The sequence below is a fragment of the Amblyomma americanum genome, chromosome 8 (assembly GCF_052857255.1).
Source record: "Amblyomma americanum isolate KBUSLIRL-KWMA chromosome 8, ASM5285725v1, whole genome shotgun sequence".
Taxonomy (NCBI): domain Eukaryota; kingdom Metazoa; phylum Arthropoda; class Arachnida; order Ixodida; family Ixodidae; genus Amblyomma; species Amblyomma americanum.
This window is the reverse complement of record NC_135504.1, coordinates 64,250,764-64,276,593: the sequence shown is the minus strand read 5'-3', so window position 1 is coordinate 64,276,593 and position 25,830 is coordinate 64,250,764. Positions and strand designations below refer to the sequence as shown.

General features: G+C 47.2%; 1 protein-coding gene and 1 pseudogene across 2 annotated transcripts in view; one reads left to right on the top strand and one right to left on the bottom strand.

Annotated features, from left to right (window-relative positions):
- The window catches only part of LOC144102445 (cytosolic endo-beta-N-acetylglucosaminidase-like), a 35,476-nt gene extending 23,333 nt beyond the window's left edge, over positions 1-12,143 (bottom strand). The window contains exons 1-5 of the mRNA XM_077635714.1: positions 12,041-12,143; positions 11,644-11,836; positions 10,927-11,075; positions 4,642-4,790; positions 291-614 (exon numbers count right to left, since the gene is read on the bottom strand). Of these exons, the coding sequence (XP_077491840.1) occupies positions 291-614; positions 4,642-4,790; positions 10,927-11,075; positions 11,644-11,810 (789 nt within the window). The 5' untranslated portion in view covers positions 11,811-11,836; positions 12,041-12,143. The remainder of the gene's footprint in view (positions 1-290; positions 615-4,641; positions 4,791-10,926; positions 11,076-11,643; positions 11,837-12,040) is intronic.
- Positions 12,144-12,416: 273 nt separating this feature from the next.
- Positions 12,417-25,830, top strand: part of LOC144102444 (cytosolic endo-beta-N-acetylglucosaminidase-like) — a 43,395-nt pseudogene continuing 29,981 nt past the window's right edge. The window contains exons 1-5 of the transcript XR_013308209.1: positions 12,417-12,497; positions 12,702-12,894; positions 13,450-13,598; positions 16,972-17,120; positions 23,671-23,992. The product of XR_013308209.1 is annotated as a cytosolic endo-beta-N-acetylglucosaminidase-like (transcript). The remainder of the gene's footprint in view (positions 12,498-12,701; positions 12,895-13,449; positions 13,599-16,971; positions 17,121-23,670; positions 23,993-25,830) is intronic.

Here is a 25,830-nt window from a genome sequence, read left to right as displayed (position 1 = left end):
ACCAAGATATAAAAATCTAGAACATTTGGTTCCCTTGAATAGCTGCTGGCTTCCTTACACTATTTACTATAGATGCCACGGACTTTTCCAAATCTACAAAAATAGCAAAGAATATTTCCAAAGCAACAGTGGGAGCAATACTACTGTGCTGTACTTCCCTTGAAGTCTACAAGTGCTGGCTGGGTGCTCTCTTCACCCTCAACAACAACTGGCGTCTCTGTTAAGTGATCCCCTTGACCCCGAATTCTTATCCCGAGTCAGTCAAATGAGACTACATAGGGTTAAGCTGCACCCACCTTGACTGCCTCATTGCCACCAAAGTGCTTCGTTTTGTAAGCAAACACATCAATGCCGACATAAACGTCACTCTTGCGACTGCCAGCATGGCCCGCAGATTTCTGCAACATGTCTTCGGTCCAGCTGTATTTGAGGAAGATGCCATCGCAGAGGTTGAAGAAACACATGTTCTTCTCATTGAGCTCGCTCTGCCAGTCCAGCGTGCCGTCCAGCAGCACACTGTCAAGCCAGATGACCAAGGAGCCCGGCACAGAGTGGTGAGTTTCTGTGGTTACGGCCCTGAGGAACTCCAAGAGGAAGGGGCCAGAGACCTTGTCCTGGAAACAGATGGCACGATGCCATTTATCTCAATCTGCCTTGTGCTGATCAAGCACATGACATCTAAGCAGCCTCGAAGCACTACTGTCCATATTTCCACATTTGCCATTCACGTGTTTGTTATCCTACGTGGCGAATGCAGCATACGCATGACCTTTGAGGCAAAAGTAAACATAAAATACTGCGAGGTGGTGGCTCCCTTATTCGAAACACACAGAGCACTATAAGTTCCCCCTTGTAGCCCAGAAAGAGGACATGAATAATGTTGTATGCAAACAAGTGGCCACTTATTGGGAGAAGAGGAGGTCCCCACAATGGTGATACAGGAATACGTGCAAATGAGCAAGCTCATAGAATCTACAGATCAATACGAAACGAACAGAACTTGCACCGCCTCGCTCTGTATCTCCTTCCAACCCGAACCGCCTACTTGGCACTCCAGTTCACTCACAACAAACATGGCTAATTAATGAAAGAAGGCCTCATTGCTCCCCTTACATGTCCAGTGGCTCCTTCTTTGTCAGAAGAAAGTTGCCTCCTTTATGCAGATGCTGTTCTTTAGTCTTCATGAGGTTCCAGTGCTTTTGTTAGCTATACACATCCTTACACCTAAATGGCTGCCCAACTTACACCATCGCAAGTCCTACCTTGTGCTCTGCAATTGCAGGCAATGTTGGACAGCACCTAAGCTCTATCTGCAGACCCTTTGTATCAGCAAGTTAATGCCTTTACCAATGCTCGAGGTGTTCTCAAACACCTATACAGGTATGCACTGTCATTTAAGTTGCAGAGTCCATCCCCACTGCCTGCCACTTCTACGCAGTGTCTAGATGCATCTGAACACTGCAGCTGACGTAAACTGTCACACCGGGTGCATGCGCATTTCCCTGCACCAAACACCAAACTGGCTTAAACTCTTATCCCTAATCCATTCATAATTTTTGACCCCCCCCCCCCCTGCTCCCCCCCCCTTTCTCCTGCACCTAGTCACATACTATATAAAGAAATATGGTCTGTCCCTCAAAACTTCGGCACAGTGTCGACTCTAGATGGCAAAGAAATGCTAAAGCAGCAGCAGTGGTGCTATGTGGGGTTTGGAGCAAAGCATTAAGAGTAGGAGTAAACCACTGAGCACAAGTTGATGAAGCAATGTAATATGTTTAGCTGTTGATACAACAAGTACTGAATTCTCAAACCACAGACTTAAAAGTGGCAAATAAAACAAGGAGAGTTCTTGCAATGCTGCAAAGCTAAATGACTGAGTTATTGACAGTTTTCTAAGACACAGCTAAAGTACTTGAATGACATAATTTCCGAGAAACCTGAGAGTGTGCATAAAGAAAGAGGCTAACTGCCAATGATGGCTGAAACGGGATGTGGTAAGTTAAAGCAAGCAAGGTTCAAAACCCCAAAGCCCCACTCAAATAATGAGAAATGAGGGCATTTTTGCGTTTCATCTGTATCAAATGTAACTGCCACAGCTGGAATTCTACCACCAGACTTCATGTTCAAGGGACAAACAACCTAGCCACTGAGCGATTGATGAAATTGTGTGTGCTCTGTAAATAGCCTATACTGAAGTAATGAACATGAAAACAGGATTTCGTAAAAATATCCTATTTAAAGTGTGTTAAATCAAGTGAATAAGGGATTTGCATTCCTTCACGTCACACGTCACAGTGTATGCGCCCACAGTGACCATCATCCGAGAACAATAAGTACAGCCGCAGCCACATTACACCAGTCCAAAATAGGTGAAATTGTGCTGTCAAATCTGGAATCACATTTGACTGACGAGGCATCTGGCTTTGTGGCACTGCTCAGGAATGTTGCACTAATTTCATTGCAGACTTCAGAAGTCTGTAAAGCTAAGTCTGGCTGAGCCAAAGTTTTGTAGTATCTCGCAGACTTTGTGGCTAAACAAAAAGGATGATGGTGAATGCTGTGGCAGATGTCACGGGCATGTGTGTAATCATACACACTAAGAAGCACTGGTTCAGTCGCAATGTCATAGTCAGTATCAAGTCTGTCAGGCTTATGTCATTGCATAACAGCTCAGGTGACAGTGTTTCCATCATTTTAACTCTCAACCCAACAGAGGTATCACAAGCTGAATGTTTACGGTCACATTGTGACGTTGCTCATGAACTCTGAGAATTGCTGTAAAGCAAAAATTTGGTTCACAGCACAAACTTAGTGTGCCCACTGTCTTGTCTGAGATAACTCGCAGAATGTTGAAAATGACCATGTCCAAGATTCAAACAAACAAATAAATAAATAAATAAACAAACATTTTGCTGTAGTGTGCATGAAAGAACTGCCACAACTATAGCAACAACTTTCCCAGCGACTTTCTGGCTGGGGAATTCCCTACCCCCTTCAACTGACACCACGCAGTAATGCCATACATACTCGCATAATACACCCCCACTTTTGTCTCCGGAATTTACTTTTTTTTTGGCCATCACCCTTTTGTTTATCTTTTGAGGAAAGCTTGTGCCAGAAGGGGAGGGGGGCCCCACTCCGCAAACTTGGCAGAGCGCCAAGACGCTTTGTGCTCTAAGGCTTAAACATTCCCATTACACACTTGTAACCGTCCTTTCTGTTTTGTTAACCTCGCATAAAATGCGCACCTGACCTTCAGGGCCGGCGTTCAGCATGTTCACATTACCTCGTCGTGATTGGCCGGCGGCGTTGGCTACCACAAAATTATCAGATCTCGTCACAGTGAACGATGCTAAACACCAGTGGCACGAACGCATCTGACTATGTGCGTTTGTTGACAAAAGAAACACTGACAGAGGTGTGATAAGAAATTTAAACCCTGCCAAAAAATCTGTTGAAACTATTTTTCCCATGTAATGAATCCTCCCCCCACACTGATGTCCACTTTTCTGGAAAAAAGTGGGTTCATGGCGTGAGTATATACGGTATTCCAATATCTACATGCCTAAGCTGTTCCACCCTAATGCAAACATTTAAAAACTGCAGCTTCCCTCATGCCGCATGTTGCCACTGCTCAGTAGTGATCCCCCTGCAGTCAATGTCGGAGAGGAGTGGCTGATGTATTTATGTCCATATGCTTGTTTGGAGTACCTGAAAAATGCACTTAGGTGTTCGACTTGTGTGATTTACGAGTAGGCCAGGGCTCAAACCATACTACCTCTACCATGTGTGCACACTCACATCAAGAGTGATTTAGTTTTCGTGTTTCCGAAAACTATCTACCTTGTCAATCTCTGCAGGCAGCAGTGAATTCCAGAGACACACAACAGAGCATGCGCACAAAAGTGTGCACTCAGCAATTGTGTACCCAGCATCCTATGGTACGCAAGTGCGTACCCAGCAAGTGTGTACATAGCGCCCTGTGGGCAGGCAGGTTCCCTGCCACAAAGCAGGCTTCAGAGACATACACACACAGGTATATACGCATGCCCAAAATTGGAAAATATGCCTAGTAGTACTACCACACTAAAACTTACCAGCAAAAGGGTTAAAGCAGCTCAGCAGCAGCAAGGCTTTTGGCAAGGAGCACATGGCGACATTGGAGAGCTTGGAAAACGGCATGATCAAGCATATATGCACACGCACACATGCACACACAGAATCTATAGCAGTTTGCTAAGTCACAATGCCAGTGTGACACATGTATCATACCTGCAAACCAGCTGATACCTGAACAATGCATCTGGGCTTCAACAGGGCTCTCTACTTCTGTTGTGCTCAGAAACAGCCATCAGTACATCAAAACCTGCATTCCAGTGGAGTTGACAGTGCGAGACAACCATCCTTGAAAGCCAAGAGCACTAGGATGTCCAATGGAAAAAAAAGCTAAATAATTGTTAATGTCAAAAACGGAGACCCTTTGTGGCTCATTGAAAGGAGACTAAAAGATACACCCAGCAGCATTAAGAACTCTACTCGATAAAAACACTGACCAATGCTATGCATTTGCATCCTTAACCACCTCCTGCAATGCAACTAATGTATGCCAGGAAGTGAGACACAGTTACAAACGGCACTAACCATCCCACTCTTGATGTTGATAAGCCATCCATCAAACTTGCACGAAGCAGCAATGTGGGCCAGCTGGGATGCAACTATGGACACAAGTTTGGCTTTTCTGATCTTGTTGAGGACTTTGGCACCTGGACCTGGCTCCACAGTAAAGGTCCCTGAAAAGCCAGATCCATTCAGTTAATGCAGGATACTGCATCTTGAGAATGTCCATGAAATCTGACACAAGCTGTGCTTTCCAACTTAGACCTCCTTTGCTTTTCACTAATGCAATCCCTACCTTCATAAAACAAGAGTGGCATTACGCATGATTCATGGAGCGTACCGTATAGGTGGCAGCGACTGTGCAGAGCATCGATGCAAATATAAGCAACACAAAACGAAGCAGTAAGACGCACTGAAGTATAGTAGAACAGCACCCCAAACCACAATCTTTCAATTTTTAAGTCTTACTCACTGCTGCCTGGATTAACACTGCTTTGAAATTGGAACAGGGACAAGAGCTTCAGCTAATGGCACCCAGACAGAATGGGGCGTCTTCCGCTATGAGCTGCCTGGGTCAAACAGCATTACACGATGCTCTTCGCTCGTGAACAAGGGCAGGTATTCAAACTTTTTCTGCGGAACATTTCTGCACAACTCTGGCACAGAACACACCAAAGACAGAAAAGCCTTGCAGTGGAACTCCTATCTCACAACACTCGTCTTACATTTTACTTTTTTCTGTCTGCCATTGATCCGCTTCATTTATGTTTCACATACCACTATGAAGACAGAATAGTCAAAGGCAAATGTGGTATCCTTTATATGACCTAAAAAACTAACAAGGCTGACTCTGTCTACGCATGCAATCTTTGAAGCTCAAGATAATTAAACTCTGAGAAAAATGACAAAATTTTCCAAAGAGACAATGTCGACCAGCTAACGAAATCATCGGTGCAAGAAAGTAAGGCGCCTGTAAAAAGTACGGACTGAAGCGACTGAAGGAGAGCAGCGACATGATGGCCAGCTGATTTTGGGCCCCAAACACAATGTACTCCTAGGTACAGCTTAAAGAGGAAATGGACATTCAATTTTCAGTAGTACATCACGGGCGCTTGATAATTCTTCTCAGGCCACACAACACTATGCCATAGTTTAACTTTGAATGGTTGTTTTCGAATTGAGCGACAAGGAGGAAACGAACCGAGGTTTCTCAGTGTGCACTAGTGTCACCAAATGTTAAACCTGGTGGCTTTCCTTGGGGCACAGTAAAGATACTTTGGACACTAATGATGCAGCGATGGCACACAGATACAGACAGGTCCACAGTTCCTAACCTAGTTCCACTGTAATTTTTTTATCAGATCAAAAAAATTGGAGGGGACATTTAAGCTCTGCCCTAAGGGTAAGATGCAATAGCGTTAATGGGTAAATGCCCATATATGCAGAAATGGTCATTCCCGACTTCATATTTATAGATCTCTGGGAGTCCTATTACTATTCTAGGTGCACCGGTTAAGCAATGCGCCACTGCCCAAATGCTGCCACCGGTCCTGCTTGTGAGATCTAGGTTGCTCTTCCCAGGCGACCAATCATTAATTTAACTGTCAACTGCCACAGTGCACAGTTTGCCCACAATTCAGTGGCCAGGTTGTGATGACGCCAGAAGGTTACGTGACTCTGGTGACCCACCTGCCTCCTATGTTGCTCCTGGCGATTTTCCATGGATTTTGTGCTCACGGTCAACAACGCCAATGACAAGGCTTGATTTTCTGTGACATGAGCTACTTATAGGTGCACCAAAGAGGAATCTGAACTCGTCTTTTTACCGCGGGAACTCTATCTACACGTTCCGGCGATTCTTCGAAACTTCGAATTATTGTCCTATGCGGTCGATTGCCCTAATTAAATCAGATTAAACGTGATGGCTCCCGCCGTTTTTTTAAACTGAACGCGGTAGGTATGAGGAGTCAACCAACGCGTCAGCCAGTCCCGTGGCAGCTTGCCGCTCCGCCATCAGCGGAGTGACACCGAAATCAAAAAGTCCATGTGTATTTTGATTTCCGTGGGCCTAATTTGTGGCTACATTGCCCGTGACTGAAACTGTTTGTTCACTGAAACCTAAAAAACAAATAAAAGCGAAAGCGAAGCCGCTACTGGACTAGCTGAAAGGCACTCCACGCGTTGGTTGACTCCGCCTACCTACCGCGTTGAGTTCAAATAAAGGTGGGAGCTGGGATGTTTAATCCAATTTAATTAGGGAAATCGGCCACACAGGGCAATTATCTGAGGTTTCTAAGTATGCCCGGAAAATGTAGATAGAGTTCCCGCAGTTATAAGACGAGTTCAGATTCCTCTCGAGTGCACCTTTAATGCTGTCACATTAAAAAACAGAGTACCAATAGATTTTAATAACCAGAAATGGGGACCTGGTGTAGTGCTTGGTCATAACCTCCTATATGAATACACGAATTATCCCTGGCCCTCACTCCTCAGTGACTGGGGAGTAATTTACCAAGGTGGCGTTCAGACCTAAACGCAGTGGAATGTGCTGACAATCTCTGGCTATGGACAGGTCCCCATTTAGACTCAACCTGGCAATGTTTAAACACTAGAATTTTACACAGTAAGGCTAGCCTAACAGTGCTGTTTCAGGAGCTAGCGGGTATTAATTGGGATGTCACCGGGCTTAGTCTACAAGGACAGATGAAGCACATGAAGATAAAGCACGTGTTCAAAGAATAAAGTTTATTGAAGCTCTATCTCGCTATCCAGACACGTAGTATAGTCACCAGCAGAGGGAGCATGCACATCCCCGTATACCTTGGCACATATCAGGTGACTGGATTAGGTTACCGAGCCGAAATAAATTTTTTTCCGCATGATCGCATCCCGTAAACTTCTCATCGCGATAGTACACTGTACTGACCAGTGACGTCAATGCCCAGGTAGGCAAAACACAGGCACTACATTAGGCAGTGGGTGAATGCGGCATAGGTTCTAGGAATACCAGGGGAGGTCTATTTGTAAAGTTCACGGAATAAAATAATTTTCCAATCATGAACACCTTCTTGCACAAATGGGACAACCGGAAGTGGACAAGAAAGAGCCGGAATGGCGAGACTAAAAATGAAACAGACCTCATATTGTGCGCACACTGTGGCATCATGCAAGATGGGGGGTGCTCAGCAAGGTTGGACGCAGTGACCAAAGGATGGTAAGGTCTCGAATTAGCCTAGACTTCTTGAGGGAATAGAAGAAACTAGTGACGGAGGACCCCATCAACGAATTAGCAGTAAGAGAGAAAGTAGATGAATTCAGAACCTCGCTGAAGAACAGATATTCAGCTTGAACCGAGCGCAACAGCCGTAATGTTCAAGCAAAAAACAACAATCTGACAGCTATCATTACGGAGCGCGCAACGGAAAGAGATGGTAGAGTGGTCAGACAGGTACTCTCAGGAGACAAAAGATCCGATTGATAAATGCCAAAGCATGAAAGCTATCCTCTCCGTCTCTCCTACAGCTATCGTTACGTAGCGAGCAATAGAAGTAGGTGGTAGAATGGTTAGACAGGGTACTACTAGCTAGCTCTCTCAAAAGATGAAATATCTGAAAGCCAAGGAATTAAAGCTATCCCGTAGAAAAAGAGAACTTCGCCACTCAACTTCAGGGCCTTCTGCAATGCTTACGCCATGTTGCGTCATGTGGCTTGTAGTTTGACAACTAAAGTTTCGTTTTCGATGTCGTTAATTTTTAACGCGAAAGTGTTAGTATAATCATGTGGGAAAAAATTGTCCGGCGTCAACAACCGTTTGAATCCTCGCAGCCAGAGTGGCCGAAGGAAGCGAGTGCTCCTGCAACCTAGGTGAGCCACCTAGGTCTACTTTATGGTGTCCTCACAACCTGCCCACTGGATCTGTGCAAACTGGCCACCGTGGCAGGAGGCAACTAAATTAATCACCGGTCGCGACAGGTTGCTCGGGAAAACCAACATGGGTCTTATGAGCCCTATCAATGGCAGCACCTGCCATCGGAGGGCAGTGGCTCATCGCTTAACCGCTGCATTGAGCCAGGGGTGATATGAGGACTCCCAGCGATATATGAATGTAAAGCTTACAGTTACCACTCCCGCACATATGGGCATTAACCCAGTAATGCTATTGCGGCATGCTCTTTAGGCAGAACTTAAGTGCCCCCTCAAGCTTTCTTTTTTTTCCATGAGGCAGATTTTTTTAACGCGCTCCGAAGACGTGGCGGCATCAAAGTTGTCTAGGAACCTCTGCACGCGCAATGCGAGCAAGCTCCAAAACGCTGCTTATCTCAGGACTCCCCTTTATTAATCAACAACTAGAGAAGCAAAAAATTGGAAAATTGATTTTGGGGAAAGGAAATGGGGCAGTATTTGTCTCACACATCAGGGGACTACCTGAACAGGCCCTGTGAGGGAAGGGATAATGGAGGGAGTGAAAGAAGAAAGGAAGAAAGAGGTCCCGTAGTGAAGGGCTCTGGAATACGGCCACCTGGGTATCTCTAAAGTGCACTGATATCACACAGCACGCAGGTGCCTTAGCATTTCGCCTCCATCGAAACGCGGCCGCCGCAGTCGGGTTCGAACCCAGGTGCTCCAGATCAGTCGCTGAGCGCTCTAATCACTGAGCCACCGCAGCGGGCACTAGAGAAGCAGCAAGCCTGAAGACGTGGACTTTACATCACGATTTAGTTCTGACATCGGCAACAACAACCAGCCTGGAACACAGAAAGCTGCGCTCTGGTGCAAAACTATACGGTCCCTATTTATTGTTTTGCACCAAGAATACTATTCAAGACAGAACTTTTTCTGCAGATATTGGCCAATACCAAACATTTAGAATTTTCAGAAAATTACCTTTTTTTTCTTCTTAGATACGAGTCTGTCTTTAAATTTTAATTCTTTAAACTAAAAAACCTTGTTTTTGGCAAATAAATTCTCTGTTGCAATGTACAATTCATTATTCAAATTTATAAGCACATTTATTCAGCTTTGCTTTTATACAGTCGTTTTTATAAAAGAAAAATAAACTGCTGAAACCTGCAAAAATTGATCATTTTACCCATGTAGAGAAAGAATCAAGAGACAGGAGAACTGTAGAGAGGGTCAGGGAACCGACGCTAGTTAATGATATTCTGGTCAAAATCAAGAACAAGTGGGCACGGGCATAGTATGTAACACGAAGGGAAGATGACAGATGTTCGTTGAGGGTAACGGACTGGATTCCAAGATAAGGCAAGCATTGCAAGAGGGGTCAGAGAGTTAATTGGGCGGATGAAATAGAGAAATTTAGAGGGATAAGTTGGCCGCAAATAGCAAAAGACAGGGTTAGTTTTGGAGATATGGAAGAGGCCCCTGTCCTGCAGCCGGCGTAGTTAGGGTGATGATGATAAAGGCTACTTTGTTAGGAAATGCAACCAGTGACACTAGGTAAGCTGCAGGAGAGCACCAAGAGAGAAACTTCCATTCCACACATCGATTCAGGGGCCCAATTAGGGCAGCCTCTGTTGCGCCTCTTGGACATGCTCAATTAGGAGAGGCAGTAAGAGGTGCTAAAGCTGCTGTGTTACAGAGCACGCTTGTTCAACCAAAAACTAGTGTGAATGTTTAAGGGTGTTGCACGGTAGCCATCTTGTTTGCAAATACTTTTACATGCTATGCGCGTTGGACAGATAGCATCTATAATGGAGGCTGGAAGGCGGCATACTGCCCTTATTACATGAGATAAGAACATTTCCAACACTGCTTGTTTTATGCAATGGTTATTAGAGTGTTAGGCAAGTAACAAATGTTTTATTCTGAGCACGTACACAAAATCATGACTGCCGTTCTAAGCAATCAGAGTGCTTGATGCTCCCATGCCCAAGGATGTCACTGCCTAATTCCCCGGACTGCTAGTCCCGATACAACCCCCCCCCACCCCCCCCATGCTTTGATGACTGCTCGGTATGATCTCTCACTTGTTAACAGCTTTGATTGTCTTGGTGAAGTTGCTGTTGCAGCTTTCAGTTGCCATACCGGGAACAGGTACCATCATGGGTTCAACTTCAATTCTTGTCGGCAGGTTTTTAACGATTCTAACAAACGTTTTATTCTAAGCAAAGAGTTTACTAATCTTGAATTGTTAGTGATTAACCATAAGAGACCATGATTATACCATGAGGAAAACAGTGACGATGGGAGCTACCAATATTCTGTGCTTAGCTCAGAAAAAAGAAAGTACCCAAGCTGCAGCAACTGTACGCAAACGTCCTGTTGAACCTGTTGAATTGAGCTACCCACCTAAAACCTTGACGCCATGCTTATGGCCAGCAGAAATCCACCCGGGAGGCGGGATCGTGACCAAGTGGTGTGAAAAGTAGACGAAGCTGTTGATCAAGTGCCAGTGATGGAACCTATAGCTGTCAGACTTCTCACAGCCGTGGAGGAACCTAGTAAGAAACAAGTGGTAGCCTTCAACATCAGCTACTGAGAAAGAACAAAAAACATGTAGCAGCTAGCTCAAGGGTGTTGACACACATTCAAATGAAATGTTACAGTAACAAAATACAACAAAATTCAGCTAACATTGACAGCAATGTATACACTCGCAGGAAATACAAAACAGCATATGCAAGCTGGTTTCCTTTAATAATCAGCGCGACAAACAGCCCACAGTTTCTCTTTGGAGTCCCGTCCCTGTGAAATCTAATTTGTTGTTCTCCCTCTAGAAAAATGCACCAAGTGCATATCCGAAGAACGTGCAACTATTCTTCTTTATTTCGGATACAAACAAGCAATCTCTGAATGAGCCATTGCTACGTGTGTCTACGGACGGTCACCGCCATTAGTAACAGAAATATGTTTATTCTTATGCAGCCGTTTTGCTATCCTGCTTGTTCAATTTGCACGCGATAGTACGTACAACTCTGCGGCATCGAACAGTGCCACTCTTTCTCTCCTTCAAGAGTTGTCAGTTTTGAACGGTTTAGATCGCGTGTGTACTGCTGTACTGCTGACCCGTGCTCCAGAGAGCCTCCCATCGTGTCGAGGCAGAAAAGAATCTTCGGGTCATCCGGCTCGCCCCGCTTCACATCTCTGAGCGGTTCGACGGCACACGGCTGCGGTTTCCCGAAGCCCACAAGTTCCTCCAGCGTCTTCAGCGCGGCTACCTCCGGATCGGACATCGTGTGGATGGACGTCCGAGTCAAACCTGCATGAACCAAAATGACACAGGCATCAAGACGGAGCACTTTCTGGACCAGCACGAATATAAAGTTTCTGTGTACTGCATCACTGAAGCACTTTTCTCTTTTACAAAACCTACGAAACAGCAGCTCAAAGCCGAGCGAAACTACCGGGCGCGAGATACCACCAGCGTTTGTTCCAAGCGTTTAGAACTTTTCAACACTCGAACCTTTCTAGCCGCACAAGGAGACGAAAGAATCTCGACGTCTTCGTCAATGCAACAGCATTGACAGCATCGCCGACAGCCGCCGAAACTTTGAAAGTCTCCGAACCTTGTCACTTGTCACCAAGAGGGAAAGGTGGCGGCGCTACACTTCATCCACCATGGTACAGTGTTCTAGAACACTCAGATGGCTGAGAGCCTTCTCGAAAAAAAAAGTACCCAGGTTACAACCACTGTATGCAAACATTGTGATAAACCTGTTGAACTGACCTACCCACGCACAGATGGCTCAGGGCTTTCTCGAACGGATGAAGTGTAGCGCCGTCAGCTTTCCCTCTTGATGACAAGTGACAAGGTTTGGGGGCTCCGGAAAACTTTCAAAACAAGCACGGGAATTACAGCGAGGCGATTTTCAAATTCATATTCCTGCCTTCGTCTCCATGTGTGAACTGTGACAAAAAAGGTATTGCGGCTCGAAAGGCTCGAGTGTTGAAAAAGTTCTAAACGCTTTCTAAAAGTTCTAAAAGTTCGCTCGGCTTTGAGCTGCTGTTCTGTGGATTAAAAAAAAAATTAAATGCTCCAAGTGGTACAGTGCACAGAAACGACATATTCGTGCCGGTCCAGAAAGTGCTCCGTCTTGATGCCTGTGTCATTTTGGTTCATGCAGGTTTGACTCGGACGTCCATCCACGCGATGTCTGATCCGGAGGTAGCCGCGCTGAAGACGCTGGAGGAACTTGTGGGCTTCAAGAAACCGCAGTTGTGTGCCGTCGAACCGCTCAGAGGCGTGAAGCGGGGCGAGCCGGATGACCCGCAGATTCTTTTCTGCCTCGACACGATGGGAGGCTCTCTGGAGGACGGGTCAGCAGTACAGCAGTACACACGCGATCTAAGCCGTTCAAAACTGACAACTCTTGAAGGAGAGAAAGAGTGGCACTGTTCGATTCCGCAGAGTTGTACGTACTATCGCGTGCAAATTGAACAAGCAGGATAGCAAAGCGGTTGCATAAGAATAAACATATTTCTGTTATTAATGGCGGTGACCGTCCGTAGACACGCGTAGCAATGACTCATTCAGAGATTGCTTGTTTGTATCCCAAATAAAGAATAGTTGCACGTTCTTCGGATATGCACTTGGTGCATTTTTCTAGAGGGAAAACAACAAATTAGATTTCACGGGGACGGGACTACTGTGGGCTGTTTGTCACGCTGATTATTAAAGGAAACCAGCTTGCATATGCTGTTTTGTATTTCCTGCAAGTGTATACATTGCTGTCAGTGTTAGCTGAATTTTGTTGTATTTTGTTACTGTAACATTTCATTTGAATGTGTGTCAACACCCTTGAGCTGGCCGCTGTGTGTTTTTTGTTCTTTCTCAGTAGCTGATGTTGAAGGCTACCACTTGTTTCTTACTAGGTTCCTCCACGGCTGTGAGAAGTCTGACAGCTATAGGTTCCATCACTGGCACTTGATCAACAGCTTCGTCTACTTTTCACACCACCTGGTCACGATCCCGCCTCCCGGGTGGATTTCTGCTGGCCATAAGCATGGCGTCAAGGTTTTAGGTGGGTAGCTCAATTCAACAGGTTCAACAGGACGTTTGCGTACAGTTGCTGCAGCTTGGGTACTTTCTTTTTTCTGAGCTAAGCACAGAATATTGGTAGCTCCCATCGTCACTGTTTTCCTCATGGTATAATCATGGTCTCTTATGGTTTATTACTAACAATTCAAGATTAGTCAACTCTTTGCTTGGAATAAAACGTTTGTTAGAATCGTTAAAAACCTGCCGACAAGAATTGAAGTCGAACCCATGATGGTGCCTGTTCCCGGTATGGCAACTGGAAGCTGCAACAGCAACTTCACCAAGACAATCAAAGCTGTTAACAAGTGAGAGACCATACCGAGTGCATCAACCCCCAGGAGATCAGATGTCTAGGAAGAGCAGTCATCAAAACCATGGGGGAGGGGGGGGGGGGGTGTTGTATCGGGACAAGCAATCCTTGGGCATGGGAGCATCAACCACTCTGATTGCTTGGAACGGCAGTCATGATTTTGTGTACGTGCTCAGAATAAAACATTTGTTACTTGCCTAACACTCTAATAACCACTGCATAAAACAAGCAGTGCTGGAAATGTTATCTCATGTGATAAGTGCAGTATGCCACCTTCCAGCCTCCATTATAGATGCTACCTCTCCAACACACATAACATACAAAAGTATTTGCAAACCAGACAGCTAATGTGTGCCACCCTAGAGCGGTCACATTAGTTTTTGGTTGAACAAGCGTGCTCTGTAACACAGCAGCTTCAGCATCTCTTACTGCCTCTACTAATTGAGCATGTCCATGAGGGGCGGCAGAGGCTTTCTTTGGGCACTGAACTGGATGTTTGAAATGTCTTGGTGCTCTCCTGCAGCTTACCTAGTGCAACTCACTGCAACTCTTGACAAATTACCTTTCATTATCATCAGCCTAACTATGCCTGCTGCAGGACAGGGGCCTCTCCCATATCCTTAAAATTAAGTCTGCCCTTTGCTGTCAGCAGGCACTTTATACCTGGAAACTTCATCTCATCCATCCAATTAACTTTCTGCAACCCCTTGCTATGCTTGCCTTGTCGGAATCCATTCCATTGCCCTTAATGAACATTGGTCATCTTTCTTTTGCAATACTATTCTCATGCCCACTTGTTCTTGATTTTGACCAAGATATCATTAACTTGCGTCGGTTCCCTGACCCATTCGGCTCTCCTGCTGCCACTCGACTATTTCCCTACCAGGGGAAAATGATCGATTTTTGCATGTTTCAGTTGTATTTTTGTTCTATAAAAACTATTGCAGTTAAAATTATATGCAATACACGAAAACAAGACTAAATATATGCACTTTTTAGGCATACAAGTCTGAATAACCAGTTGTACATTGCAATGGAAAATTTACTAGCCAAAAACAATATTTTATTAAAAATTTTAACAACACTTTAAAGACACGCTTGTGTCTAAAAAGGGTTAGAATTTTCTGAAATATGTAAAATATTTGGTATTTTATTGGCTGAACTGTATAGCAAAAAAAATTAATGGGAACCCTATAGTTCGGCACCGGGTGTGCGGCTGCTCGTGTTCCAAGCTGGCGTCTGTTGTCGCCGATGTCGGAACTAAATCTCGATGATAGGTCAGTTTCTTCAGAGGGGTCGTCGATGAAATCAATCGTAGACAAAGCGGAGTCCTGAGATTTGCGCACAATTGGAGCGCGCATCGCACAAATGCGGAGGAAGAAGACTAGAGCAGACTCTTAAGGGTATGACACGATAGTATTAAAGGGTTAATGCCCATATGTGCGGAATCAGTAATTCTTGACTTCACATTCATAGATTGCTGGTATTGTGAGCATACTGACCACTGTGGCAGGTGGCAATTAAACTAATGACTGGTCGCGAGAGGTTGCTCAGGAAGATCAACATGGGTCTCACGAGCAGGACCGGTGGCAGCACCTGCCATTACAGGGCAGTGGTGCATCGCTTAACTGCTGCACCACTGCACCAGGAGTGGCGTGAGGACTCCCAGGGATCTATGAATGTTATGTAGAGAATGACCATTTCTGCATATATGGGCATTTACCCATTAACGCTATCGTATCTTACTCTTGGGGCGGAGCTTAAATGTCCTCTTCAATTTTTTTGATCTGGTAAAAAATTGTAGTGGATCTAAGTTGGGAACTGTGGACCTGTCTGTATCTCTGTGCCATCGCTGCATCATTAGTGTCCAAAGTATCTTTACTGTGCCCCAAGGAAAGCCACCAGGTTTAACATTTGGTGACACTAGTGCACACTGAGAAACCTCGGTTCGTTTCCTCCTTGTCACTCAATTCGAAAACAACCATTCAAAGTTAAACTATGGCATAGCGTTGTGTGGTCTGAGAATTACCAAGCACTTGTGGTGTACTACTGAAAATTGAATGTCCATTTTCTCCTTAAGCTGTACCCTGGAGTACATTGTATTTGGGGCCCAAAATCAGCTGGCCATCATGTCGCTACTCTCCTTCAGTTGCTTGAGTCTGCACTTCTTACAGGTGCCTTACTTTCTTGTGCCAATGATATGGTTAGCGGGGCCCACTGTATGTATGGAAAATTTTGTCATTTTTCTCGAACTATAATGATCTTGAGCTTCAAGTATTGCATGCATAGAAAGTCAGCCTTATCAGTTTTTTTCAGGTCATATAAAGGATACCACATTTTCCTTTGACCATTCTGTCTTCATAGTCGAATGTGAAACATAAATGAAACTGATTGATGGCAGGTAGAAAAAGGGGAAACTTATGACCAGTGTCGTGAGATTGGAGTTCCATTGCAGCGATTTTGTGTCTTTGGTGTGTTCTGTGTCAGAGTTGTGCAGAAATGTTCCACAGAAAGAGTTTGAATGCCTTCCCTTGTTCACGAGCGAAAAGCATAATGTAATGCTGTTTGACTCGGGCACCTCATAGTAGAAGGTTCCCCATTCTGTGTGAATGCCATTAGCTGAAGCTCTCGTCCCGGTTCCAATTTTAAAGCAGTGTAAATACAGGCATCGGTGAGTAAGAGTTACAAATTAGAAGTGTATTGTTTTGCGGGCTGTGTTACTATTTCATTGCACCACACTGCTTTGTTGTGTGTCGCTTATATTTGCGACACTTTCGAAGCCAAATGTCACAGCTTTGGGATTCTGTGAGGCACCACGAATTAGGGCTTACTAGCATGCATGAATTCTCTCTGTACATTCACTACCACCTGTACTCTGCACTGCATGAATAACGCATAATGACACACTTGTTTTACGAAGGTAGGCCCTGAGTTAGTGTAAAGCAAAGGAGGTCTAAGTTGGAAAGCACAGCTAATGTCAGAGTTGATGGACATCCTCAAGATGCAGACATTATCCTGCATTAACTCTCTGGTTCTGGCCTTTCAGGGACCTTTGCCGTGGAGTCAGGTCCAGGCGCCAAGGTTCTGAGCAAGATCAGAAAAGCCAACCTAGTGTCCGTAGTTGCATCCCAGCTGGCCCACATTGCTGCTTCGTGCAAGTTTGATGGATGGCTTATCAACATCAAGAGTGGTACGGCTAGTGAAATTTGTAACTGTGTCTCACTTCCTGGCATACATTAGTCACAGTGCAGGAGGTGGTTAAAGATGCAAATGCATAGCATGTATCAGTGTTTTCTTTTGTATAATAAGTGAATGTTCATTACAACTTTGGCCATTGTAAGTTGGCGCGACTGCACATGGAAAGTGGTGGGTGGCGGTCAAGCATTCAATCTGAAGAACTCTGCCAAAGAACTGTAAAGGCCCACTCACACTTGTGAGCCTCAGAGGTTGCACGACCACCTTGGTCGAAAAGCAACATTCGCAGGCCAGGTACACATTGCTCAATTTTCTAGCTTTTCAACTGCGATTCGCAAACCACTAACCAATCAGAGGTGCCTCAAAACTGAGTGGAAGCTTGTTCCGCATCCGGTTTCTTGTTGCTGGTACCAGTCTAGACCAGCAACTGATGTTCCGGGTGAGACACTTTGAAAAGGCAACCTGCGGGTCGCCTTGCAAGTTTGATCGTGGGTACTGTCGAGGCGCCCCCTCGTCTCAAGCAACTGCTGGTTGCACACCTTTTGGAACTCGCAAGTGTGGATGTGCCTTAATTGGTAAAGGAGGCAAGAGTACTAGTGACCAGTGTACAAGGGGAGACAAGTGTCATTCTAGCTCGGTCAGTAGGTAACTGCAGATGATTTGCAAAAGTTATGGTTACAGCTTTTTTGTAATGCTTTGAGAGGGTATCTTCTTTGTAAACAACATTAATTTTTGATCAACGGAAGAAACAACAATAATGAAGTTTTTCTGTGCATCCTTTCACTACAAAGACTGGGCTTCCTTAGTATACAAACTGTAAAGCAGAGGCAGAGCCATTTTCTTTCATGTGCAGAGCGTGTAGTCACTGCATGAGTCGCTTTATTCAGCAGAGAACGGCATGTGCTCAGTTATTCAGGATAATTACATAAATGCTACATACTAAGCTATGGAGACGGTATTCCAGATGTCCACACAATTGTCTCGAGCACTCAAGCATGCTCTGTTGTGGGTCTTCAGACTTCAGTACTTGTATCGACAATTAAACATATTACATTGTGTTATCATCTTGTTCTTGATGTGTTACTGGTTCTCTTGCTGCTTTGCTATAAATTCCACAGAGCACCACTGCTGCTGCTTCAGCGTTTCTTTACCATCTGGAGTTGATAGTGTGCCGATGTTTTGAGGGACAGAACTATTTCTTTATTCGTATAGTACACCACTAGGTGCAGGAGAAAGAGGGGTGATGGTTATCAAGGTATGGATGAAGTACAAAAATTATGAACAGATTAGGCATAAGTGTGTAAGCCAGTTTAGTGCAGGGAACTGCGTGTGTGGCAGTACACGTCAGCTGTAGTGTTCAGATGCATCTTGACACCATTTGGAAGTAGCAGGCAGTGTGGATGGACTCTGCAACTTCAGTGGCACTGCATACTCTAAAGGTAAGCTTGAGAACACCGTGAGAATTGTGGGGACCTGCCCTGCAGCCCCCTGAGTTTGCTTTCCCGCGAGGCACCGTGCAGCAGCAGTCTCACCCCGAGGATGAGCGCGTTCCCTTGCCAGTTACATTAACTGGCAAGAGAGGGCGCGAGCGTCGCTGCGCGGGAGACTGCTGAAGCCCGCCCGCGGTGGATGGGCTCTCTTCGGCCGGGATAATGAGCCTGAGCGGACGCGTCGCTCGGGGCTCCGCTCTTCGCCGACGGGGCGAAGAAGCGACGGGGAGACAGGCTCCCGTACTCGTCCCGTCCGGCCTGCGGAGTTTATATCCCTTGCCCTAGCGCGGGCGAACATTCGCTCGGAACCTTGCTGGTGAGTCGGACGCCCTCGATTCATTAGCGTACCTTGTTGCTAGCTGGCGTTATTGTTTCTGTAGCAATAAATGCCTGTTTGTGTCAGCCAATGTGTCGTTCCTTTGTTCCCTCAGAGCAAGGTCCGCCGTGGTCGGCGAGCGCTCGGTAGCGTACGCGATCACGGGGTGGGGTCCGGGCGGCTTTGAACCGTGTCAGCCGCGATTGAGTGGGGAGAAAGTACTTATCTCCCCAATTCAACCCCATATCTGGCGCCCAACGTGGGGCCTGCTCTTGGAACATTGGACGACTGTCGGTTCGGTTCGAGGAACGCTCTTTGTCCGGACTTGACAAGTGCTAGGCCTAGAGTGAATTTTGATCGCTAGGACCTGCGGCATGCTTTCTTGAGTGCGAGGTGTATTGCGCTGCAGCATGTTTGAACTTTTCGACATGCTCAGCACTTTTTTTTCCCTGGAGTTTCTTTGTGAGAATGACTTGGTCCGCATCGAGGGAGTTCGAGGCCTAGCGCCCGCGGAGTCGCCGAGCCCGAAGCGAGTGAGTACGGAAGCCGCGTGGGTGGTCCGAGTTTCTGTATATATTTTCTCTACTATCTCTTTTTCGACTCTGGGAGTCGCGGCTCCGGGAGCCGGGTGGCCTGGGGCCACGGGTGCCGCTACGAGCTCGCTGGTATTGCAGCTCGGCACCGGGCGCTCCGACACCGTCCGATACGGTGGGCGCCGACCGCTCAGAAGCTGCTTTGTGCAGTGAGCGGGGTAGGACCACCCCACAAAGCTGATGTCTCCTCGCGGCTGCGCGCACAAAACCCGTTTCGGGTCTTTGTTGTGGTCACGGTCGTTGTAGGAGTGGTCGTTAGGCCTGAGGCTTTTCGGAGCTGCCTGCACCACATTAAAAGAGACATGACCACCGGACCGTGACGTTGAGAGGGGGCGCACTTTGCTGCCCGTCCGTTTTTTTTTGTAACCTCGCACGAACTGAGCAGTCTCGTTCAACTCAAGAAAGGGCTTTGTTCACTCGAACTTTGCGTTTGCACAGCCACCGACACGTTTTGCTAGCGAGTTAGGCATTGTGCCACGAGGCCCTTGCGGATGCCGTTTCCCCTCCCGTGACCTACGTTAAAGGCACGCCGAGAGCGTTTCGACAATTTTGCAGATCCGGTGGAGCCACCCAGGCTTGCTGACCGGTGCACATCGTCTCGCTGCCACCTGCTGCGACGGAGCGGCCTGTATCCTGTTCGCCGCATCCATCCGGGGCAGCTGTGGCGAGACCAGTCAGCAGTCACCTCCGGCTGCTGCTGCCCTGGCGACTACTGCAGGATCCTGGCCTGCAGTTTTCCCACCGGCCTTCGATTCGCGGGCCTGCGGACACGGTAGTCCGCGGGCCATACGAGTCATCCCAGCGGAGACCTTCACGCCGCCTTCGGAATACCGCGGAAGTCTGCGTGGACGCTGTCGGCGTGACCTCAGCTGCAAGACGTGCCTCAAGGACATGAAGACCAGGAGACTCCTCCATAGCATGTACTTTCAGGCGCGTGGGTCTATTTAAGGTTGGGGGGATGTGGGGACCTGCCCTGCAGCCCCCTGAGTTTGCTTTCCCGCGAGGCACCGTGCAGCAGCAGTCTCACCCCGAGGATGAGCGCGTTCCCTTGCCAGTTACATTAACTGGCAAGAGAGGGCGCGAGCGTCGCTGCGCGGGAGACTGCTGAAGCCCGCCCGCGGTGGATGGGCTCTCTTCGGCCGGGATAATGAGCCTGAGCGGACGCGTCGCTCGGGGCTCCGCTCTTCGCCGACGGGGCGAAGAAGCGACGGGGAGACAGGCTCCCGTACTCGTCCCGTCCGGCCTGCGGAGTTTATATCCCTTGCCCTAGCGCGGGCGAACATTCGCTCGGAACCTTGCTGGTGAGTCGGACGCCCTCGATTCATTAGCGTACCTTGTTGCTAGCTGGCGTTATTGTTTCTGTAGCAATAAATGCCTGTTTGTGTCAGCCAATGTGTCGTTCCTTTGTTCCCTCAGAGCAAGGTCCGCCGTGGTCGGCGAGCGCTCGGTAGCGTACGCGATCACGGGGTGGGGTCCGGGCGGCTTTGAACCGTGTCAGCCGCGATTGAGTGGGGAGAAAGTACTTATCTCCCCAATTCAACCCCATATCTGGCGCCCAACGTGGGGCCTGCTCTTGGAACATTGGACGACTGTCGGTTCGGTTCGAGGAACGCTCTTTGTCCGGACTTGACAAGTGCTAGGCCTAGAGTGAATTTTGATCGCTAGGACCTGCGGCATGCTTTCTTGAGTGCGAGGTGTATTGCGCTGCAGCATGTTTGAACTTTTCGACATGCTCAGCACTTTTTTTTCCCTGGAGTTTCTTTGTGAGAATGACTTGGTCCGCATCGAGGGAGTTCGAGGCCTAGCGCCCGCGGAGTCGCCGAGCCCGAAGCGAGTGAGTACGGAAGCCGCGTGGGTGGTCCGAGTTTCTGTATATATTTTCTCTACTATCTCTTTTTCGACTCTGGGAGTCGCGGCTCCGGGAGCCGGGTGGCCTGGGGCCACGGGTGCCGCTACGAGCTCGCTGGTATTGCAGCTCGGCACCGGGCGCTCCGACACCGTCCGATACGGTGGGCGCCGACCGCTCAGAAGCTGCTTTGTGCAGTGAGCGGGGTAGGACCACCCCACAAAGCTGATGTCTCCTCGCGGCTGCGCGCACAAAACCCGTTTCGGGTCTTTGTTGTGGTCACGGTCGTTGTAGGAGTGGTCGTTAGGCCTGAGGCTTTTCGGAGCTGCCTGCACCACATTAAAAGAGACATGACCACCGGACCGTGACGTTGAGAGGGGGCGCACTTTGCTGCCCGTCCGTTTTTTTTTGTAACCTCGCACGAACTGAGCAGTCTCGTTCAACTCAAGAAAGGGCTTTGTTCACTCGAACTTTGCGTTTGCACAGCCACCGACACGTTTTGCTAGCGAGTTAGGCATTGTGCCACGAGGCCCTTGCGGATGCCGTTTCCCCTCCCGTGACCTACGTTAAAGGCACGCCGAGAGCGTTTCGACAATTTTGCAGATCCGGTGGAGCCACCCAGGCTTGCTGACCGGTGCACATCGTCTCGCTGCCACCTGCTGCGACGGAGCGGCCTGTATCCTGTTCGCCGCATCCATCCGGGGCAGCTGTGGCGAGACCAGTCAGCAGTCACCTCCGGCTGCTGCTGCCCTGGCGACTACTGCAGGATCCTGGCCTGCAGTTTTCCCACCGGCCTTCGATTCGCGGGCCTGCGGACACGGTAGTCCGCGGGCCATACGAGTCATCCCAGCGGAGACCTTCACGCCGCCTTCGGAATACCGCGGAAGTCTGCGTGGACGCTGTCGGCGTGACCTCAGCTGCAAGACGTGCCTCAAGGACATGAAGACCAGGAGACTCCTCCATAGCATGTACTTTCAGGCGCGTGGGTCTATTTAAGGTTGGGGGGATGTGGGGACCTGCCCTGCAGCCCCCTGAGTTTGCTTTCCCGCGAGGCACCGTGCAGCAGCAGTCTCACCCCGAGGATGAGCGCGTTCCCTTGCCAGTTACATTAACTGGCAAGAGAGGGCGCGAGCGTCGCTGCGCGGGAGACTGCTGAAGCCCGCCCGCGGTGGATGGGCTCTCTTCGGCCGGGATAATGAGCCTGAGCGGACGCGTCGCTCGGGGCTCCGCTCTTCGCCGACGGGGCGAAGAAGCGACGGGGAGACAGGCTCCCGTACTCGTCCCGTCCGGCCTGCGGAGTTTATATCCCTTGCCCTAGCGCGGGCGAACATTCGCTCGGAACCTTGCTGGTGAGTCGGACGCCCTCGATTCATTAGCGTACCTTGTTGCTAGCTGGCGTTATTGTTTCTGTAGCAATAAATGCCTGTTTGTGTCAGCCAATGTGTCGTTCCTTTGTTCCCTCAGAGCAAGGTCCGCCGTGGTCGGCGAGCGCTCGGTAGCGTACGCGATCACGGGGTGGGGTCCGGGCGGCTTTGAACCGTGTCAGCCGCGATTGAGTGGGGAGAAAGTACTTATCTCCCCAATTCAACCCCATAGAATTAGTAAAGTCATTAACTTGCTGATACAAAGGGTGTGCAGATAAAGCTCGATTGCAGAGCATGGGAGGTAGGAGTTGTAACGGTGTAAGCTGGGCAGCTATTTAGATGTGAGGCTGTGTATGGCTAACAAAAGCACTGGAACTTCCTGAACACTAAAGGACAGCATCTGCAGAGGATGCAAATTCCTTCTGACAGAGATGGAGCCACTGGGCTTGTTAGTGGGGACAATGTGGCCTTCTTCCAGCTATTAGGCTTGTTTGTTGTGAATGGACTGTGGTGCCAAGAAGGCAGTTCAGGTTGGAAGGAGGGAGGCAATTAGGCCTTGCAAGTTCTGTTCATCTCAGAAAGATCTATGGATTTTATGAACTTGTTCAGTTGCACATTTTCCGGCATGACGGGCACCTCCTCTGCTCCTGGTAAGTGGCCACTTGTTTGCATGCAACATTATTCATGTCCTCTTTCTGGGCTACAAGGGGGAACATATAGTGTTTGTGTGTTTCAAATAAGGGAGCCACCACCTCGCAGTATTTTATGTTTACTTTTGCCTCAAAGGTCATGCGTATGCTGCATTCGCCACGTAGGACAACAAACACGTGAATGGCAAATGTGGAAATATGGACAGTAGTGCTTCGAGGCTGCTTAGAAGTCATGTGCTTGATCAGCACAAGGCAGATTGAGATAAATGGCTTCGTGCCACCTGTTTCCAGGACAAGGTTTCTGGCCCCTTCCTCTTGGAGTTCCTCAGGGCCGTAACCACGGAAACTCACCGCTCTGTGCCAGGCTCCTTGGTCATCTGGCTCGGCAGTTTGCTGCTGGACGGCACGCTGGACTGGTAGAGCGAGCTCAACGAGAAGAACATGTGTTTCTTCGACCTCTGCGATGGCATCTTCCTCAAATATAGCTGGACCGAAAACATGTTGCAGAAATCTGCGGGCCATGCTGGCAGTCGCAAGAGTGACGTTCATGTCGGCATTGATGTGTTTGCTTACAAAACAAAGCACTTTGGTGGCAGTGAGGCAGTGAAGGTAGGTGCAGTCCTACGTAGACTCATTTGATTGAGTCGGGATATTTATTTATTTATTTTATTTCAGAATACTGCAGGCCACTGCTTGGCCCAAGCAGGAATGAATTTACATTGTTACATAACCAAAAGAATAAAATTATACAATATTAGCTGCACACAGATACAAAACATACATATGGACAATATTAGCAGGTAAGTAGACGATGTAATGCATCTGAAAAATTTGAGGAAAAGACAGATGCCGGTTAAGAATTCCAATCTTGCACTGTTCTAGGGGAAAAACTGTATTTAAACCTTAGTTTTGGCGAAAAGAGGAGCAAGTGAATGCTCATGAATGCCCCGAGTCCTTCTTACTAGAGGACGCTTAATGCACTCTGGAAGCTTGAGTTTATTTTCTCCTATTCTACTGTTAAACAAGAATATCAATCTATTAATCTTTCTGCGGGTTTCTAGTGTATGAATGTTATTTGAGATCATTAACTGCGAGGGAGAGTCTTTTTGTATTTTCCGTACATAAACTTAACCGCTTTCCTATTGACTTTTTCAAGGATCATATCTTTTTTCTTGTATGGGTCCCACACTACTGAAGTATATTCAAGTAAAGACTGCACACAAGTTTCGTAAGCCAATTTTTATATGTGCTGGGGCTGTTTTTAGCTTTCTTCGTAAAACCCTTAGCTTTTGTAATGCAGCTGTAGAAATATTAGTAATGTGTGCCGACCATTTTAACTTATTGTCAAGTGTTACACCTAAATACTTATATTTCTCAACTTTCAAAATCATATTGCCGCGAAGAAGGTAAGGAAGCAAACTGGGAGACTTTTGTAGTTATATGCAAGAGAACAGTTTTTTCACTATTAAGTTCCATAGCCCATTTCAGACACCATTCTTCAATGGCAAAAACTGCTTTTTGTACAGAGCTGTGGTCATGTTCGGATGAAATTTGTTTAAACACAACACAGTCGTCTGCAAATAACTTTACAGAGACATCTTCAGGAACAACCGTAACTAAATCATTGACATATATTAAAAACAACAATGGTCCAAGCACAGTGGTCCCTGGGGAACTCCTGAGTGCACACTAACAACACTAGAAGCGGTCTTATTAATTTCCACATATTGCCGTCTGTCTGTAAGGTAGGCCTGAATCCATCGAATGATAAAAAAGGGCACACCCATACATTCCATCTTATAAAGAAGTTTGCCATGTGGCACTATCAAAGGCCTTGATGAAATCAAAGAAAACCACGCCCGTTTGCCCTGACATAAAGCACCCACACAAATTCTTGCACAGACAAAACAGTGAGTAATTGTGGATAACCCCTGCCTAAACCCGTGCTAATTATCAGACAAAAGATTATGATCACTCAGGAACTTTCGCAGGTAGCCGGCTACAATATGCTCCAACATCTTACAGCAACTGCATGTTATGGAAACAGGCCGACAATTTGAAACTGACAATTGATCAGCTTTATTATATACGGGAACCGCGCGTGCTATTTTCTAATCTGAAGGAATTTTTCCACTTGCTAATGACAGTTTAAAGATTTCTGTGAGGCAACCTGCTATTTGTTCTGAATATCGCCTCAAAGATACATCCGGAAGACCATCGGGTCGAGTGGATTTTTTAGTGCCCAGTTTCAAGAGCATCGCCAGGACACCCCACGAGTTACTTCAATGCTATCCTCTGGTGCAGCCGTTGCTTTTATTTCATATTCATCTAATTCTGAAAACACCTCGTAGAAATACTGATTAAAATTCTCAGCTATTTCGGCACAGTACGTGATAATCGTGTCGCTAACTTTTATTTTAGTAAGTGCATCTTTGGGTTTACTCAAGTGTC